Source organism: Zerene cesonia, chromosome 13 (assembly GCF_012273895.1).
Source record: "Zerene cesonia ecotype Mississippi chromosome 13, Zerene_cesonia_1.1, whole genome shotgun sequence".
In the NCBI taxonomy this organism is placed as follows: domain Eukaryota; kingdom Metazoa; phylum Arthropoda; class Insecta; order Lepidoptera; family Pieridae; genus Zerene; species Zerene cesonia.
In genome coordinates, this window is record NC_052114.1 from 6,132,021 (window position 1) to 6,150,046 (window position 18,026).

Sequence of the window (18,026 nt, forward strand, 5' to 3'; positions counted from 1 at the left end):
GAATTAATCCAATCAATATACCTACATCGTTTTTTAATCATTCAATAGAAGTCATATGTGAATTAATATGTGAAATAATACATGTATATTATTGTAACTAACATTCAAACTCATTTTGTGATCACGGCATGTGTTAGATCATTGCACAAAATTCCCATTTATAATATTTAAGGCCGTAGTTTACCAATTAGCTACATCCAGATGTACCTAGTCTGTGGAGTGAGGAGATTCCAACGGAGCTACCTTGATTATATGGATAGCTGGTGTAATAGTCATATTCATTTACGCACAGGTAATAGAGAAGGACCCGTCAGTTGTAGAGGACTATGACCCTTATCGCAGCTGGCACGGAAGCCAGTATGGCAGTCGGTATCCCTCCTCTACCATACATTCTGCGAGGTAACACTCATATAACATTCATTTTATTGTTGTGTGTTTAAATTATTATATGTAATAATTAACGTGATATCTTTATTACATCTGAATTCTGAAATCAATGTAAATGTGTCGGTTATATACAAAACAAAATAAGTTTCTTTTTTTAAAGTATGCCATTATGTCATTATCAGCCAAATTCAATTATAAATTTTCAAAGATGTTTGGGAATTCAAATGTATGCCTAATATTATGTGTGGACGAAAAAATTTGTTAATTTTATTTAATATTTTATCAACTGTTATGTAATTTGTATAAACCCCACAATTCATTTTATCACATTGTTCCTGTTACGCTTTCTATCTGTTGTTTAAGAATATTAAAGCACTTTAATGTTGTAAATAATTATTTAATTAAAATATACTATAACACATACTACTACATGCTTAAAACTTTTAATAACGTTATATTTCTTTTTCAGATCGGTATCTGATAATAGCGACCACTATGCGATAGTTCAATCGCGCCCGGGCAGTCGACACTCTGGCATGCATCGCAGTAGACATTAAAAAATCTACTGATTCAATATTAAAATGAAATTTAGGTAATGCGACCTCAGTCTTGTACATATCTCGGGACCAACTAATATTCTGTGATCAAATCTTCAATTCATATGCAATGTAAATTGCATACCTTCTTGTCATTTCAGTAAATGTGCCATTATATAATCATACTTATACACGAAAAGAAACTTCTTATTTCACTATTAAATAAGACTTCTACAGCACAACGAACCGAATACTGTTAGATTTAAGAACGAAATAACAAACTATTATCTATAAATATTCGATATTCTTTAATACGTGACATGGTAAATTAATAAATTACCAAACATAACATCAAATCAATTGATACTATAAATAATTCTTATAATGAGAAGTTTTGGCTACTATTTACAGTAACGAGTGAACTGAAAGCACCTTTTCTGAAATATTTAAAATCCAAATTTCCATTTATTAGAAATTAAGGCCAAGATCGGGCGCATTTAGTTTGAAAAGACGAGACACTAAAATTAATACATTTGTTATTATTCTTTAATAAATTTTTGCGAGTAATTTGATAATTGTATGGTGCCTTAACATGTTCAACTTTATAGATATTCCATAGATTAGATAGAATTTTAATAAGAGTCATATAATAAAAATGCACGAACTAATTATATTGCAATTAAATATAATATGTATATTATTATGTGTAGCGTTAAAGTGTAAATGACGTCAAAATAAATGTGAATTTAGTGTAAAGATTAAAGAATGTTAACAGTATTAACTGTAAATACTTGCCTAATGGGCTACATGGGTGATTTATAATTCAGAGGCAGGGAAACTTGTCTACTTGATAGAGTCAAGTTTTAAAGCTAAGGTGATATTAATATTATTACCGATATATTGTATGCTCAAAAAGATTCCGTCCCATTAATGGTGTATTTTTGTACGATTGTAGATAATAAATTATAGGTATGATAGTTATTCAAATGTGATTTGGTGTATCTTGTAAGAAATATGTAAGAAATAAAAATTTTAACAATATAATTCCTTTTATTACCTTTTTCCTAAATACGTTTTTATTACTTTAATAATTATATTGCTGATTTACATTTCAAATAAGGCCACAAAAATTTATCTTTACTTGTATTTCAAATTAAAATGATAAAACCTTGGAATAAATCAGTGAACTATTTCGTTATGGGTACCTATAAATTCTGGAATGACATCCAGCATATATTTGGTATAAACCATATGTAATATACATACATAGGATAGGATTTAAAGAAAAACAAAACAATATTAAGATGCGCATTATTTTATTTGACTGTTTTACACTATTATTCTAAAACTGACACTGACGTCTCACTTAAAATATGTATAGGTACAAAGGTTCCTCAATAAACTAGGTATAATAGAAAATTAAAATATTATTTTAAAGAATGTTACTGTACATATAAAATTAAAAACATCGGTAGTCATTAATGGGTATTATACAGAAATAGAATAATGAATCAGTGACCCTAATAAATCAATTATTATAATGAAATTGTATAGTACAATTTTTACACGAATTTATTATAAATTACCGAATACAATGAACTATTTACGGTTCATATTATTTAATTCAAAGTTAAACAATCTATATAAAATAATTTTATGGGTTTACTTTTACATAATTTATGGTTCCAGCCATGTCTATTTAAAAACCTAGTAATATTTAAAGACCTATCGAGTTAATGTTGCATTTTAAAAAATATTGCTTTTGATGAATAAAATGAATATATTTTATTTGACTATGTCTTTTGTTCGACTAGAGAAATTACATACAATGCAAATAATTTCAACCATTGTTATTATTGGAAGAAAATAAAATTCATATAACAATACATTTAAACAATATAACATATTCTATGGCACTGTCGTGGAAAACAACGTGAAGTGTAAATTTAATTTTTAGTTTTATAGCATTGAAATGCTTTATAAATGAGAAATTTTTTCTATTCTTTCAAAATTTCTCTTCTAACGTGAAGTGTATTTGTGGCGTGCAATGATTTTATTATATTAAAAAAATGCAAGTTCATTGCAATTACACATATTAATATACAATAATTTCTTTACAAAAATCCGCCAGCCATAACTATAACATTAATTAAATGTCATTTGTACCAAACAAAGATTGTATGAGGAAAATTTAAGCCGTAGAAGTAATAATCATAAACTGTTTCATACACACCATTGCACAACATTAAATTGTCTAATTACACGTTTAGAAATATATATTTTAAAGGTAACAAATTTGTTCTAATATTCTGAAAATTTGTATAGAGACACGAGAATAAATAATTTTCCATTGTACTTACGACTTTGGTTAATTAATGTTTTGGGGGTTCCTTTTTCTCCAGTAACGTGTTTGTGATTTGTTCGTACAGCGATCTCTTGTATATACGCGGCTGGCCATCACGCAGGCCGTGAGGATACAAGCCGAATGTCGTGTAGTCGTCAAACCAGCTGGTTGTGGGCTGAAATATTGTTTTTGCATATATTAGAATCGACCGCCTCCTTGGTACAGTGGTAAACGCGTGAGCGTAGAACCGAGAGGTCCTGGGTTCGATTCCCGGTGGGGACAATAAAAAAAATGTCTCCGTCTGGCAGGACACAGAAGGCTGATCACCTACTTGTCCATAAAGAAAATCGATCATTGAAACAGATGTATATCATCTGCCCCATACCCCAGTAGGGGACACGGGATTTCACATATATTAGAATATATGTATTACTAGCTGTTCGCCCGGGTAGTATAAACTATCAAATAATATAAACTATCCTATATTTTAAGTTGGATCAAACTGCACACGTTGTGTAAATTTGATTGAAATCGGTTGAGTAGTTTAGGAGTCCATCGCGCCAAACAACGTGACACGTAATTTATGTATATTAAAATTGTCCTATGATATAATATGGTACAAATGAACAATAATGATAGTACCTAACTAAATGTAGTTATGTGTTGGTGTTCGGATGTTTGTAATCAAACAAGCTAATCAACGCTGTCTTGGATGATAATAAATAATAAAAAAGGACTTATTTCTCAATAAAAACTGCTATAAAACTGAAATTTATGTACAACCGGACCCGAATTAGGGTAGTGCTTACAGCACTATCTCCTTTGAGTCACATCTGGTTATATTTCTTAAGTACTAGTATAATCCTATCCTTTTTACCCCGATATTCCTCCGGGATACGGATTTACGCGGATAAAACCGCGGGGCGCAGCTAGTATTCTATAATTATTAAAAGCTATTAATAGAGGTTAGATCCTCTCTTTTTGTGTGATATTTAAAGAATTGTAAAAAAATTCAAAAGATATCTACCATATAACTCAAAACCATATCTATTGCCAAATATTTAACAATCTCGTCGAGTTAGACATATCAGATATCGATTTCCCATTCCCGCCTACACGAATGTAGCAATCTGTTGCTTGCGTACCTCTGACGTCATCTCCTCTATGACGTCATCGACCGTGAAATATTAAAGATGGATTGTCCGTTATATTCTTTAAACCGCCCTTTTACTATAGATCAAGGTTAATTGTAGATGAAAGTTGTCCAGGAATTAAATTATTAAAAAAAAAACACTTAAAAATATTGACCGTAATTATTTAAAGTTTTTACTACCTACCTCACTTTTACTATATGAAACCTCATAATCAGATTTCCCGTATACTATTAAATAAACGGCGTAAAAAATGCTTTGATAAGATCATTATAGTACACAATAGTCACGTGCATAAACATACAAGAACATGCATAGTTTTTATACCAATTAAATTCTAGTAATACCTATTAGGACCGTTACTATTTATCGGACAGATAAGGCCTATTATCGATAGCTATTAACCCCTAGATTCCGTGAATTTATCCATCACTCTAAATAAAACAGGATAGAAGACTAAATAAACAGTTTAATACTCTTAATAGAACTGTAACGTAATACATTTTAAGGTAAGGAAAACTCTGAAATTATTAAAAAGATAGGATTGGTTAATGGTTTGGTAATTTTGGGAAGACAGTTGCTAGAAGGTAGAATTTTTCATTCTGGGTTGTGTGGGATAAGACAAAAGTATGTGTACAATTTTACATTCAACACAATAAGTAGGATCCTGCTTAATGACTGGTATTTCGTGGCTTCCAGTCGTCTTATGTTTTACGAGCTTTTTTCTTTTCTCTATTGTCTATACCGCAACTCTTTTCGCGAGTATGAAACTTTAGTATAATAATAATAATAAAAAAAACAGTAGTTTTATCATTGTGTAAATTTACTACCATAAATTTTAACTTTTGTAATTATGTTTATATTGGGTCCTTGTTACCCCGAAATAAAGAATTTATTTATTTATAAAATAACTTTCCATATCTTTCTACCTACAGAATCACAGGAGCAACTAATATGAGATATACATAAATATAATAACAGATATAATATAGAAATTCTTACCTCCAGTCGGAAATTAAGGATTTTGGCGGCAGTTTGGTGATGCGGGACTGTGACGATTCGCGATACCGGGAAGTACCCGGGATGACTTGCCGTAACTTCGTAGTGGCCCGGGGTCAGTAAGCGGTAGTAATCACCGTAAGCACCTAACATCACAAGTTTATGAATATTCTCAAATACAAACGTAATTTGGCAAGTAATTCAAAAACATATTAGTATATATAGTTTAAAATAATAAAAATAATATTATAAAAAAAATAAATCATACAAATACATATATTTATTCGAAGGTAGCTAACATAATAATGAGGATCTTCATTTTTTTAAGTTTAGTTGTGGGTACTTTGGACAGAGGACACTGTTTTGAAAATACATCTTCTAATCAAAAACGACAATATTTCATTTCTGCTATCAATAATTGCTATTCCTATATACATATTTCATCTCGCGATGCCGTTGCAAGTCATTTCAAGATTCATTAAAAGCGCTATTATCTAAAGATTAGACGTAATTGGTTGTGAACAATTGCGTTCAATCATTCATTTCCTCAACGGGACAATAGTCCCTTGTTTACATTCCACTACGTCATTCGCAAATATCATTGTTTGTTAATATCAAATAAACAAATTCATTATGCAATATATTAGTATGTAATTCAATATGGTAAAAATAAATCGTAACATAGCATATCTACCTACGTGTACTTCCGCATCATACAATACAATAATATATATATTTTTATATAATACATACATACTTATCCTTCTAAGCAATAGTTAAATTATAGTCAATTTCTTAAAAATTATATTATTTATTGATAATGGTTATAAGCAATTTAACAATTGACTCAAATTAAAAAATACGCGATTTTTCAGCCTTGCCTCATTGAGTTATACCTAATATGAGAGTTATATCTAAACCAGAGTGATGCAAGTTTGCTCCGATATCTGTGGGTACACCCAAATTAATCCAATAGCTCAAATATGGTCGTATGACACAACCGCGAATAAAAAAAACCCACGTACAATATTATTTATAATGAATTTGAACTTAATATTATAACGATATTTTATATTAACCTTTAAACATCGTTCTTTGTTTGTTAATGAACAATCACACAGTTTCTCATTATATAAAAATTGAAAGTTTGTCATAATTTTAAAATCTAATTACGTTTAATACTAGAACCTACAATGGTGTAATAATATTTTCATTTTCGTTATTCTTATGAATTCATCAGTGGATATTATAACTCTTAATGCATATAGAAATACGTATGATATTTATATTTTTATAAATGTTCTATCAAAATGCGGCAACAGGTTTTACAAACAGACAAGTTCAGTCTAATGAGGAAAATGCATGCACGCAAATTATGTATACATTATAATATTTATATGTACATTATGTTATAACACTATCGTAAACCTATATATGGCTCCCACTTTATTCCTTACATAACAATTCCCTGAAATTATTTGTATGCTAACATTTAACTTATAAAATGAAATTTCGACATTTTAGCTCAACTTTATTTCTGTTTGTTCGTTTGTCAGAGCAATGCTTGTTATAAGAAAATAAATCAAAGAAAACATTTTGACCTCTCCCTCTTTCCCACCGCCCTTTCCGTACAATTTTCACATATTATATTATAAATAACAATACAAATAGTTTTGAAAACTTACCTGTCGTAATATCATGTCGGATCGGCCTTGGCAACAGTCCAGTAATGTTGACCACGGAAATTACAGCGTTCTGTATGAATCCCGAATCGTCACTGACGATGCCCTTGACTCCAGTATGCACCTTCCATATAAAAGCGAGCAACGCTTCGCGATTTCTGTGCCATTCGCTCTCTAATTCCTCCGCTGGTGGGTACTTTTGACAACCCAATTCGAGAGTTATCTCAAACGCATTTGTTGCCAAGTAGTTGAAGTCTTGCATGCCTTGAAAGAACGTATCGTTTCATTTCATCTTGTATTGTTAGTAGCCTTTATTACGTCATATATTGAACAGATCTAGTTAATAAATAAAGCCATTGCGGTCGAAAACTTGAGTGTAAAGGATTACATTGGTTTTCGGACATTTGAGTACGTACCCTGGATTACATACATTAGAATATTATATAAGTTTTCGTTACAACGCGTTTTCTCTAGATAGAACTAGTACAAACTAGGTAAAATGCGCAAAACACATAGTGTCTTACGCATTTATATATTACCGCTAGTATTATATAATTATAGAATTATATAATACTAACAGTCCGCCCCGGCTTCGCCCGTGGTACATACAGCCTTCCTCAATTAATGGGCTATCTAAAACTCAAAGAATTTTTCAAATCGGACCAGTAGTTCCTGAGTTGAGTGCGTTCAATCAAACAAACAAACTCTTCAGCTGTATAATATTAGTATAGATATACCCTGTATATTAAATATTGAATAACAATAAGCATTCAAGAGAAAGGTTAAACAATAGTAAATAACATAAACGAACCAGTTCACATCTCATGGTTAACAACACGGTCTAAATGCCAGAGTGTTACGTTATTACTTATTACCGAGCGCTTCCTGTTCTATAAAGGAAACAACGGACAATGTCTGTCGGACTAACGAGTCTTAAAAGGACATGATTAAATATAAACGGTTAATTGATATCGCGCCTCTTTGCTGCGCTATATATGAACTCTTGCATACTGTGAATTGGTTTATGACAAGGTCTACCTAACATCTATATATTAGACAATATTTTTGTATAATTTATTGGTACTAACATTTTGAAACTTTAAACTATATGTCAATAGCAACACGAAATTTTAAATAAGCTATCATTAAATAATTCTTAACAGGAAAATACATATTATTAATTATTTTTAGCATGGAAATACATATTAATCATTGAATACAAATAGCATCAATTTTAGTGAGTACAAAAAAAATATATAAAATCTAATTAGCACTTAATCTGAAGCATTCCCATTATACGACTAATTTCAAGTATCAAATCACTTGAGCAGCTTTCGTCAATCCTATTACGTAAAAAAACATTATACCCTCAATCCTAGCATTAAATTGATAGCTTATAAATGCGTATTGAGGTCAAGAGATATTATGTAAATGAAATGTAATATCAACATTGAAATATTAGGATTTATACTTTTGTTTCATTTAGTTCATCATTTACAGTGCTTATATAGTATGCCCATATGATGATACATACCATTGTACCAGGATATGTTGTATACGTAATTTTTTTATTTAAATCATTGTGTTTTTAATATGGACTAATTATAAATGATTTCCCTTCATAAATATACAGTCGTGAATATAAAAAAAAATGTATTTTAGTAATCAAAACAGTTTCATATCTACGAACAAACGTTTCAATACTCCGTTCTTTGCAAAAAAAAAATATCAAATACAGATAAGTATGGCATATAATACCGTATCAAACCCCATTGTTCATATTTGCCACGTGCCCTCTGTTTATAAATAAAACACGACACGAACCGCACGAGATACAATTCAATGTTTTATGTTTGTGTTTTACGCAACGAGATATGATTAGGACTTAACTACACTGATGGTTTTTGTGAATTGAATTATGGAAAATTAAAACTCGTTAAAAATTAAAGTGTATTAAGTTCTAATAAGTTATTAGATTTCGATTTTTAGAGTTTTTTAACCGTTATTACTAATGAGAAAAAAAGATACACAAACATTTATTGTGATGGAAAAACGAATAAACAATTATCAACTCTTGGTTTTACACTGTTTGAATAATGTTTTAAATTATTATATATCTACATATACGTCATGATTTATATCTTTCTGAGATTAGCGCGTCCAACCAACAAAACAAACTGACTCTGCAGAACGGATTTTGATGAAATTTGGTATACAGACAGGGTATGAGTTTGGGATAAAACAGGAATCTTAATACATAATATATGTTGTATGTATCGGTATAAGTGTATGTATACGTTATATTATGTATATGTTGTAGCTTATTTTGCTATTTGTTTCTCGACCCGCCAATATTTAATTATGCTTGTTACCTTTTGCCCGGGTTGCATGGAAAAGATCACTTCTAAGACTGATAAGACCGCCCAAGAAATAGTGCTCTTTTTTTATCATGTTATTTTTTAAAGTTGTCTTATTTGTACAATTTTTGTTGGAGTGTAATAATTAAATAATACCACTATAATAACACCAATAAAATACCTCCTCCGAGAGAAGTAGAAGAAATTCGATTACTGTGGCAGGATCACGGGTGGCCGAGAGGCTAGGCGTTGCTACAGTTAGGCAAGAAACGCAGGTTCGAATCCTGCCTCGTGATCGAATTTTTTTTATTCTTTCAAAATTTCTCAAAATACCTCCTTTCAAACTGTACCAAGCCGCCCCGTTGGTGACGCCGCCCTGTTTCCCAAAGTTGTAGGAAGTGGCGTCCTCCCCCGCGCCCACGGGACACCCGGCCCGCCTCGGGTCCGCCATGTCCGCGTGCGCTTCCGCATATGCCATTGCTAACTCCCTGGTACCGAATTATAAAAAATCTTATTTTTTTTTTAATACATATATTTCTATATATACTAGCTGACCCGGCAAACGCTGTTCTGCCTTACTCTTATCATTTAAAGGTATGAAAAATAGTTGTTGTTGTAAATGTTGGTCGATTCTCAGACATACCCCATATGCACACAAAATTTCATAAGAATCGGTCCAGCCGTATCGCAGGAATTCGGTTACTAAAATTGTGACACGGGAAATTTATATATAAGATACCAACCCGTTCTTGGCCGACATGGTGGATTATGGCCTAAACCTCATAGGATTTCAAAAATTCTATAAAGTGAGTGACAGGGTTTGTATATACCACGGGCGAAGCCGAACAGCTATATTATATAAATGAAAGTCGTGTTAGTTACACTATTTGTAAGTCAAGAACGGCTGAACCGATTTACATGAAATGTGGAACGGATACTGTGCGGAGACAACAACGGCTGTTTATCTTTTCCTTTGACAATGCAAGAGAAACCGCGTGCGGTAGCTTGTAATTTCACTCATTCTTGATATGTTGTTTAGTAGATCTGTCAGTTAGAATTGTGCCATAAACATTACCTATTGAAGTTTTAACATTTATTTTGGTATTTGTATTTTTATAATATAATATTTTCTGAAGCATAAAAAAAATTTAATCTGAAAAAATTAAATTTACATTCTAGTTTTTTCCATATCTGCATCAAAAGCAAAACATGGAAAGGACTTGGCCTTCAGAATTAAACCAGTAAATTGTACAACATTCAATCTTTAATCTTTATAATTTTAATTACTTTTGCATCTGATATTTAAATATTATAATATTAAAAAAAATGCAATTATATACCATAACTTATAAATGTTATTTACCTAAATGTCTCATCATCAGGACTGGCAGAATATTCAGAGACAGGGGCACCACTCCGGCTTTCATCATAAGGGTAGTTGGCAACCAAGTCTCCACCATGCAATGCTGCGCTTAGTACGAATGGAATAGCCATCATCCATCTCATCACAGCTCTTGTTTCCGGTTCAAGCTAGCACATACAATATATTTTGTTAAATTTATTTAACATTAATAAAAACAATGGATTGTAACAATGTAATCTAAATATACAAGGACAATACGAGAAAAAAAATATATATTCGAAATGGGATGTTATCAGTTTGAAGCTTTTTTTCATCATCTGTTACTGTGTCTGTGTTTATATTTTGTTACTCAATATATAAGTTATTTTAATATACATACTTTTAGTTCACAATAATATTTTGTCTAGACCAACTCACCGGTGCAGCAAGACGGGTAACATCTTTTAATAAGTGATTGTTATGACTTATTCCTTGACGTTCAAATTCAAATGTTATTGCATCCAAATCGGGAAAATTTCTGTTTAAATCAATGGAATGGTTGTTTGTTCTTCCAATAAGGAAATCCCTTGCACCCTAAATACAAAATAATGCGTATGACATATTGAAATTTGTTAAGATCAATTTCAAAAATTATTTGATAGAATATTTAACTTACTGTGTCAGTTGATAATTGCCATCCATCGGGATTCATAGCAGGTAGTAAGTGAATCCTGGTATTGTGAATGAGGTGCACAATTCGGAGATCACGATTTATATATTGCTCGCAGAGATAATTCGCTAGACCTAATAACAACTCCCTGCCGAGCACTTCATTCCCGTGAATATTGCCCACATATTTTACTTCTGGTATAACTAGTAAAAAAAATATTATTATAGCAAAAACTTCAAGCATCGCATAAAAGTAGATAAGTGAAAATTAATTATAACTTACGTGGTTGATGAAATCCAGGGGTTTCTGAAAACTCGATAACGTAAAGTGGCACATTTCTAACAGATGGTTCGGTTAATGCATACACTCTCGTAACATTAGGACATTTTTCATGTATATCTTCCAAAACTAAAGGAAGTTCTTCGTTGTTGTGATGCTTCCATACAAATTCTGATGAAACAGTTATAAAAAAAGCCAAGTACACAAATTTGTATAATGCCATTTTCTCGAATTTTATATTCAAACCTTTTAAATATAATTACACAATTCTTTAAATCACATAATTTCTAAAAGACCAGCGTATTTTATATCGAGTCGAAATTTATCATATTTTCGAATTAAATAAAATGAACAAGCTCCGTTAAAACACTGCTGACTACACACTCAAGACAACACTTGGTAGTGAATATCGATTTTCCCGCGGCATGTTTGCCAACCTAAAGAAACTTGGGCAAATTGGCAGCACTGTTTTTATGTTGCCATTATAATTTACCAAGTTTATATCGTCGTGTTTTTTAACTATTATTTTATACTGTGTTAATTATTATCTTAATGATTAAAATATAAATAACGTAAAAATCACACTAGTTTTATGGTAAAGAAATTTAGAAAATAGCATAATCATAACATGACGTGTTTTGCTCCACGCACGAGTCGATGGTAATGCCATAGACTTCATATTTTCTGTCCATGATTACTTTTAATACGTTATATTGTGTAGGTAGGTATGTACTATGTATACATTATTTTTCTCATTAAGAGATCTCTTTTAGAGTACCTGGTATCCTAACTATGCCGTCACAACATATATTTAATAATATTTTACCCGTTTGTATGTTTGAGTTTGAGTATGTTATGTATGATATAATAATGAAAGTAATCGAGGGAAAAATAACAATTTAAAATGTCGGTTTAATAGTTTTATTTAGAAGAATGGCTACAAAATAATTCCTGAAACGTTAACCATTAATTACGCCACACCCGTTATATAGACCTACTGAATTCCTTTCAATTAAATAATGCATTTATTGTGTTTGTTACTATTTTAATAAAAAATGCTTATCTAATAGATCATCACATTAAAATGATTGGTATTTTTTTTCTACTCTTGTATGATTTTCATCTAGTTTGTTTGCTAAAAATAATTTCTCCCATAAAAGCAATCGTTGCAAGTATGACTCCAATTCCATATATAATAAAAATTCCCTGAAATATAACATCATCTTTATTATGATCACGTTTTTATGTATTATTTAATTTTCTCATTAATTTTTTCATCTTTAACTAGCTGTTACAAGCAGCTTGGCCCGCGCGGTCCTAATAAATTTTCATGGTACAAACTTTCATCCCCTATTTCATCCTCATGAGGGCAAGAATTTATCAAAATCCTTTCTTAGCAGATGCCAACGTTATTACATCTATCTGCATGCCAAATTCCAGCCCGATCCGTCCAGTGGTTTGGGCTATGCGTTGATAGATCACTATGTCAGTAAGTCAGTCAATCAGTCACCTTTTAGTTTTATGTAACATAACATTTTCGAAGATGGAGTGAACGTTGTGCAAGATCCACCATTACGAATTAACGTAAAAAATAAATTTAATTGATTATTGCATTGGATAGTTCTATTATATTCAGAATATTATATATTCAGAAAACCCCTAAAAATACCCCTAAACATATAAAACCCCTAAAAAATCCCATTCCACTAATTTACCCCCTAAATTTGGGGGGAAAACCCCTAAGTTGGGAACACTGGAGGCACTAGCTTTCAGGTAAAAAAGAATCATAAAAGTCGGTTCATCCAGTAATATGTTATCAGACTGTATTTTTAGGGTTTGTCAAAAGTTTACAAACACAAAAATACAGTCGAATTGATAGCCTACTCCTTTTTTGGAAAAATTGGTTGAATAAGTGAAAAATATATATTAAAATTTGTATAGTCACTTACTAGAACATGGCGAAATTGTAACGGTTCTATAGTTTCTACATCGTGCTTCGAACGAGATAGTTTCACTTCCAGCTGAACCTTATAGTTAAGATATTTCAACGCAATCTGTCGCAAAAATTAACAATTTTATATTACTGTTATAATTATTGAATCCTGTTACATTGTATTGTTTTTTTATAACCTGAGTTTCCCAAGCTAGCATGAGTCCTGACTCATGTAGTCTTCCAATGTGTTCATTTATTTTATTGGTATACGGGGAACTTTTCCGCATCATTACAACGCAATGCTCATAATAGAAGTCTTGCAACATTAAAGTAAAATCACGAACTGCTTCTTCAGTTACATATTCTCCAATTGCAAAGTATCCTACAAGAATCGAGATTATGAAAATAAATAAAATATAATCCTTCATTCATTAGCTGCAGCTCGCCCCGCTCCGTCTCGGTATACTTAACTATTATAATGCTAATTGAATGACTGCTTTTATAAGAGTTTCGTACAAACGGCATCCTATTACTAAAACTCTGCAATCCACCTGCTCTCTCACAAACTGTGTCGATATAGATTGACATTTGAATATAATCTGTTGTCGCTATAACAACAGATACGAAAAAAATAAGATTAATATTGAAGGGTTGCTCACACAACAAACGCGATCGTTGCTTTTTTTTTAAATTAGGTAATGGTTCGGAACACTTTGCGCGAGTCCGACATGCACTTGGTCGTTACGTTACTTGGAGGTTGGTAATAATTGATGCATTCCACTTACCTGCAGGCAATTTTTCAATACTATAAGCTATTTTTCGAGTAAAGCTTAAGCGTTTTAGTTCCTCTGGTTCAAACGAATGAAATTGCTTTGTTAATTGTTTAATAAGCGGCTACAACGTGAAGGAAATTTTATTTTTGTGTAACATACATGTAAAAGGTTGATGCAACGTCAATTTAATTATTTGTCATAAAATGGCTTACACAATCGAATATCAATGGAAAGAGTAGGCTATCAAAAGAATCGCAAAAAGAGAAACAAACTAATTTAATATTAAATGTTAAATTTAAGCATAACTAAACCGCCTTCAAATTGTTAGATCTAAACGAAAGTTAAAGGACATACTTATTGAAATAAAAAAATAATCATTAAAATCGGTTCACCCGCTAAAAAGTTTTGAGGTAACAAAAAAAAGACGAATTGATAACTCTTTTTTTTAAGTTGGTTAAAAATACTATCTAGCCAATCTACACCAGCAAACGAGGTTTGCAGACGATTGTAGAAAATGGCGATTGTGGCTAGCAAAATCCACTTTTACATACTTCCTGTGATAGGGTAAGTGAAAACACCCAAGCATCATGTGTTGCTCCCCATATCAGTTTTCTATCCACGATGTCCTGAATTGTATCAATAGAGGGCTCATATTTAGGAACGGTAAAGGTGGCTGCTAGTCCTCCACCATAAGCATTGTCTAGTACTAATCCAGTTAACATCACCCAAATGACCACACTCCGAATCCGCCATGATTGAAATTTTCTTTCGCTCTGAGACTATGCATCAAGAATTGTATTAGTTATAATCCATAGCAACAAGCATCTCATGTGATTTTAACAACAATATTTTACCTTTTAACTGAAAACTTACCTTTTTAGTGCTCAAAAATCAAATTAAAATGTGTCTCACCTGCGTTATTAATAGACCAAATGTTGTCAGAAATACATTTTCCGAAGAAAAACGTTGGCCGAGCATTAAAGCCAGAGAGGCGTATAGAAATGTAAATATAAGTCCAATCCACATGTATAAGCTGAATGGCATCAGCGGCAACGTCCAACTTGCTAATAATCTGAAATTGTAATTATCAGGTATACAAACCGTTTCGTCTACAACACACTGTAGTTAAAATTTTGCATAATATAAGTAATTGAATGTGGTTTTAGTTAAATGACTTTATTGATGTTCCTTACCTCGGTGATGGAGCTATACAAGTCACAGCCGTCCTAACACTATATACCGAAAAATCCATCAGTAAGAACTCTTCGTACCACGAATATAATGCAGCTTAAGAATAAAAAAAATTAATCACTTTATAATAAATAATTATAAATAAGAAATTTTGAAAGCTATAAACATTTGAAACATTTCAATGCTATAAAACTAAAAATTAAATTTATAATTATAAATAATTAAATCTAGATGAATATTACTTATGCCGAAGTCCGCCCGGTCCTCTACGACGCGTCCAAGTACACCAAGACCTGTAAAATTTTCGTATATTTCTCCCCACTCCTCCCCATTATTTTCTACTAATTCTATCGTACAATTAACCCATCTGGAAAAAAAAACATTTTTTTGTTATTATGACTTCTAATTTTCTTTAAATATATCTACTACTAGCTGCGAAATGCACCTGCAGAATTCATCCATTAACTGTATTTCGACACCGTCCCGTCCTAGCGGTGCAATGTTAGTATCAATGTTTAACAAAACATAGGGCTTATATGTAAAACATGCCACTTTTACCACTTTACCGTCTAAATTTGAAAGGTTGTGAGGAAATAATGACGAATTTTTATCAAACGTTTGCGAGCATGAATTCCAACGATCCAAATAAATCGGCATACTATTGTCAACACCTACGAATTTGTGAGTGACTAGATCAAAAACTTGGCAATCATCTTTAGTGATAATAGGAATAACTAACAGTATGTGAACGATAAAATTCGTTTCTTTCATTCTCAGAACATCTAGCTGTCGCTGCCTATTTACTTCGTGAGTTAGTTTAGATGGCAAGATAATAAGTTTTTTGTCACTGCGCCTAACGTGTCCTTCATGTGCCACTTTATCAAAAGCAATCATGAACTCGTTTGGATTTTCTAACCGTATTATATAATCAGAACACCCAGCATCGGAAGCATTTATCATCTCATCAACGAAATTCTCAGTAATGTTCTGTATTAAAAAAATTCTATATGGAATAGAAAGAGCAACATGTATCGGCTCGTTAGAAATGATTGTAACACAATAAGACGATAATAAATATTGATCAATTAATATTTTTAACAGTACTTCAACGGATGACAAAAAAGGGTGACCAGGCCAAATTAACATTTTGCAGTTTACAAACAAATTTAACAATAGTCTACACACAGGTAACACTGTGATGAAAAAGAGTATGCTGATACCTGTATAGGCATAATATATATGGAAGCATTTAGGGATCCTTATAAAGGATAATAAGTTAACACTACTGAAATTATATTCATTTATTTTATAAAAAAAAATCTATTATATTACATTATTATTCACAGGCTAATCAAATGGATTTCAGGTCCGGTAATCCCGGATCAGAAACTATACCTACTGCAGATGAGGTACATTTTTTTTATAAAATAATCCATAAAACGAAAGCGATAAAACTCACCACGATTTATTTTTTTAAATAATTTTATAAAATGCTGTTTTGCGTAATCGTTTTTGAAAAATATAATGAACCAAACTCATTAATGGAAAATATAATACTTTTACTTGTTATTAAGTGTTGGCTATTGAAAATTTGTTATTTATTGTTTACAGTCATGGCTTCAAAGGAAATTTATGATGTATAATTATACTTCATGTTCACAACACGTATCTAATAACTAAAATATACTAACCGTATGATAAATACTATTTAACCGCTTTCCTTTTACAAAAGTTGTATGTACACATCTAATTGCATAATGTGAATAATTCTTTTGATGTCTGATATCATTAGGAAGACCTTCTATGTTTAAAATAAATAAACATTAAAGAAAGAAAACTAGCACTAGAGTTAATGGATATTTTATTATTGTTACGCGACGAGACACATACGGTGGCTAAGCGCCACCTCTCCTTATTGGAATTATGAAAAAGATACTTGATAGGTACCCACAAATCCCACCAAATATATGTATATTATATAAAATATAGGTACTCTAGACAAGATGATCTATTATATTATGTAGATGTGAACAATTTCAACAATTTTAACAAGTTTTTTAATTAAATTCCTTCTTATAGAAATCACAAATACAGACAAAAATATGTTCTGAAAACTACTAAACTGTTGTAGTATAATCAACGTACGGAGCCCTTTCCACATATCAAGTTGCACTTGGCCGGGTTTTTCTTTTAATTTTTAATCATGTTCCCAATTGTTACAAAGCTCATGATTGGCGTGAGAAAAATATTGTTTTTACTTCTATTAATTACATCGTCATACTTATTATATCTAAGCACAATCACAAGAAGGCTCTCTCGTTAGATAATTGTTTATGTAGGTACATAAAACTTAGTTATTAATAAAAACTCGATGATTAGTTC

General features: G+C 31.4%; 2 protein-coding genes across 2 annotated transcripts in view; one reads left to right on the forward strand and one right to left on the reverse strand.

Moving 5' to 3' along the window:
• The window catches only part of LOC119831303, a 15,594-nt gene extending 13,631 nt beyond the window's left edge, over positions 1 to 1,963 (forward strand). Inside the window, exons 10-11 of the mRNA XM_038354603.1 lie at positions 228 to 399; positions 857 to 1,963. Coding sequence (XP_038210531.1) covers positions 228 to 399; positions 857 to 944 — 260 coding nt within the window. The 3' untranslated portion in view covers positions 945 to 1,963. The remainder of the gene's footprint in view (positions 1 to 227; positions 400 to 856) is intronic.
• Positions 1,964 to 2,957: 994 nt separating this feature from the next.
• On the reverse strand, positions 2,958 to 16,790 carry LOC119831258. The gene is made up of 16 exons (XM_038354552.1): positions 16,090 to 16,790; positions 15,887 to 16,011; positions 15,647 to 15,740; positions 15,366 to 15,525; positions 15,005 to 15,232; positions 14,466 to 14,574; positions 13,878 to 14,062; positions 13,697 to 13,801; positions 12,927 to 12,953; positions 11,475 to 11,612; positions 11,237 to 11,392; positions 10,820 to 10,986; positions 9,790 to 9,944; positions 7,103 to 7,363; positions 5,421 to 5,563; positions 2,958 to 3,442 (listed from the first exon to the last, which is right to left on the reverse strand). Exons 1-16 carry the CDS (start codon positions 16,788 to 16,790, stop codon positions 3,296 to 3,298), a joined length of 2,901 nt encoding a protein of 966 aa, XP_038210480.1. The 3' UTR covers positions 2,958 to 3,295.
• Positions 16,791 to 18,026: the final 1,236 nt, after the last annotated feature.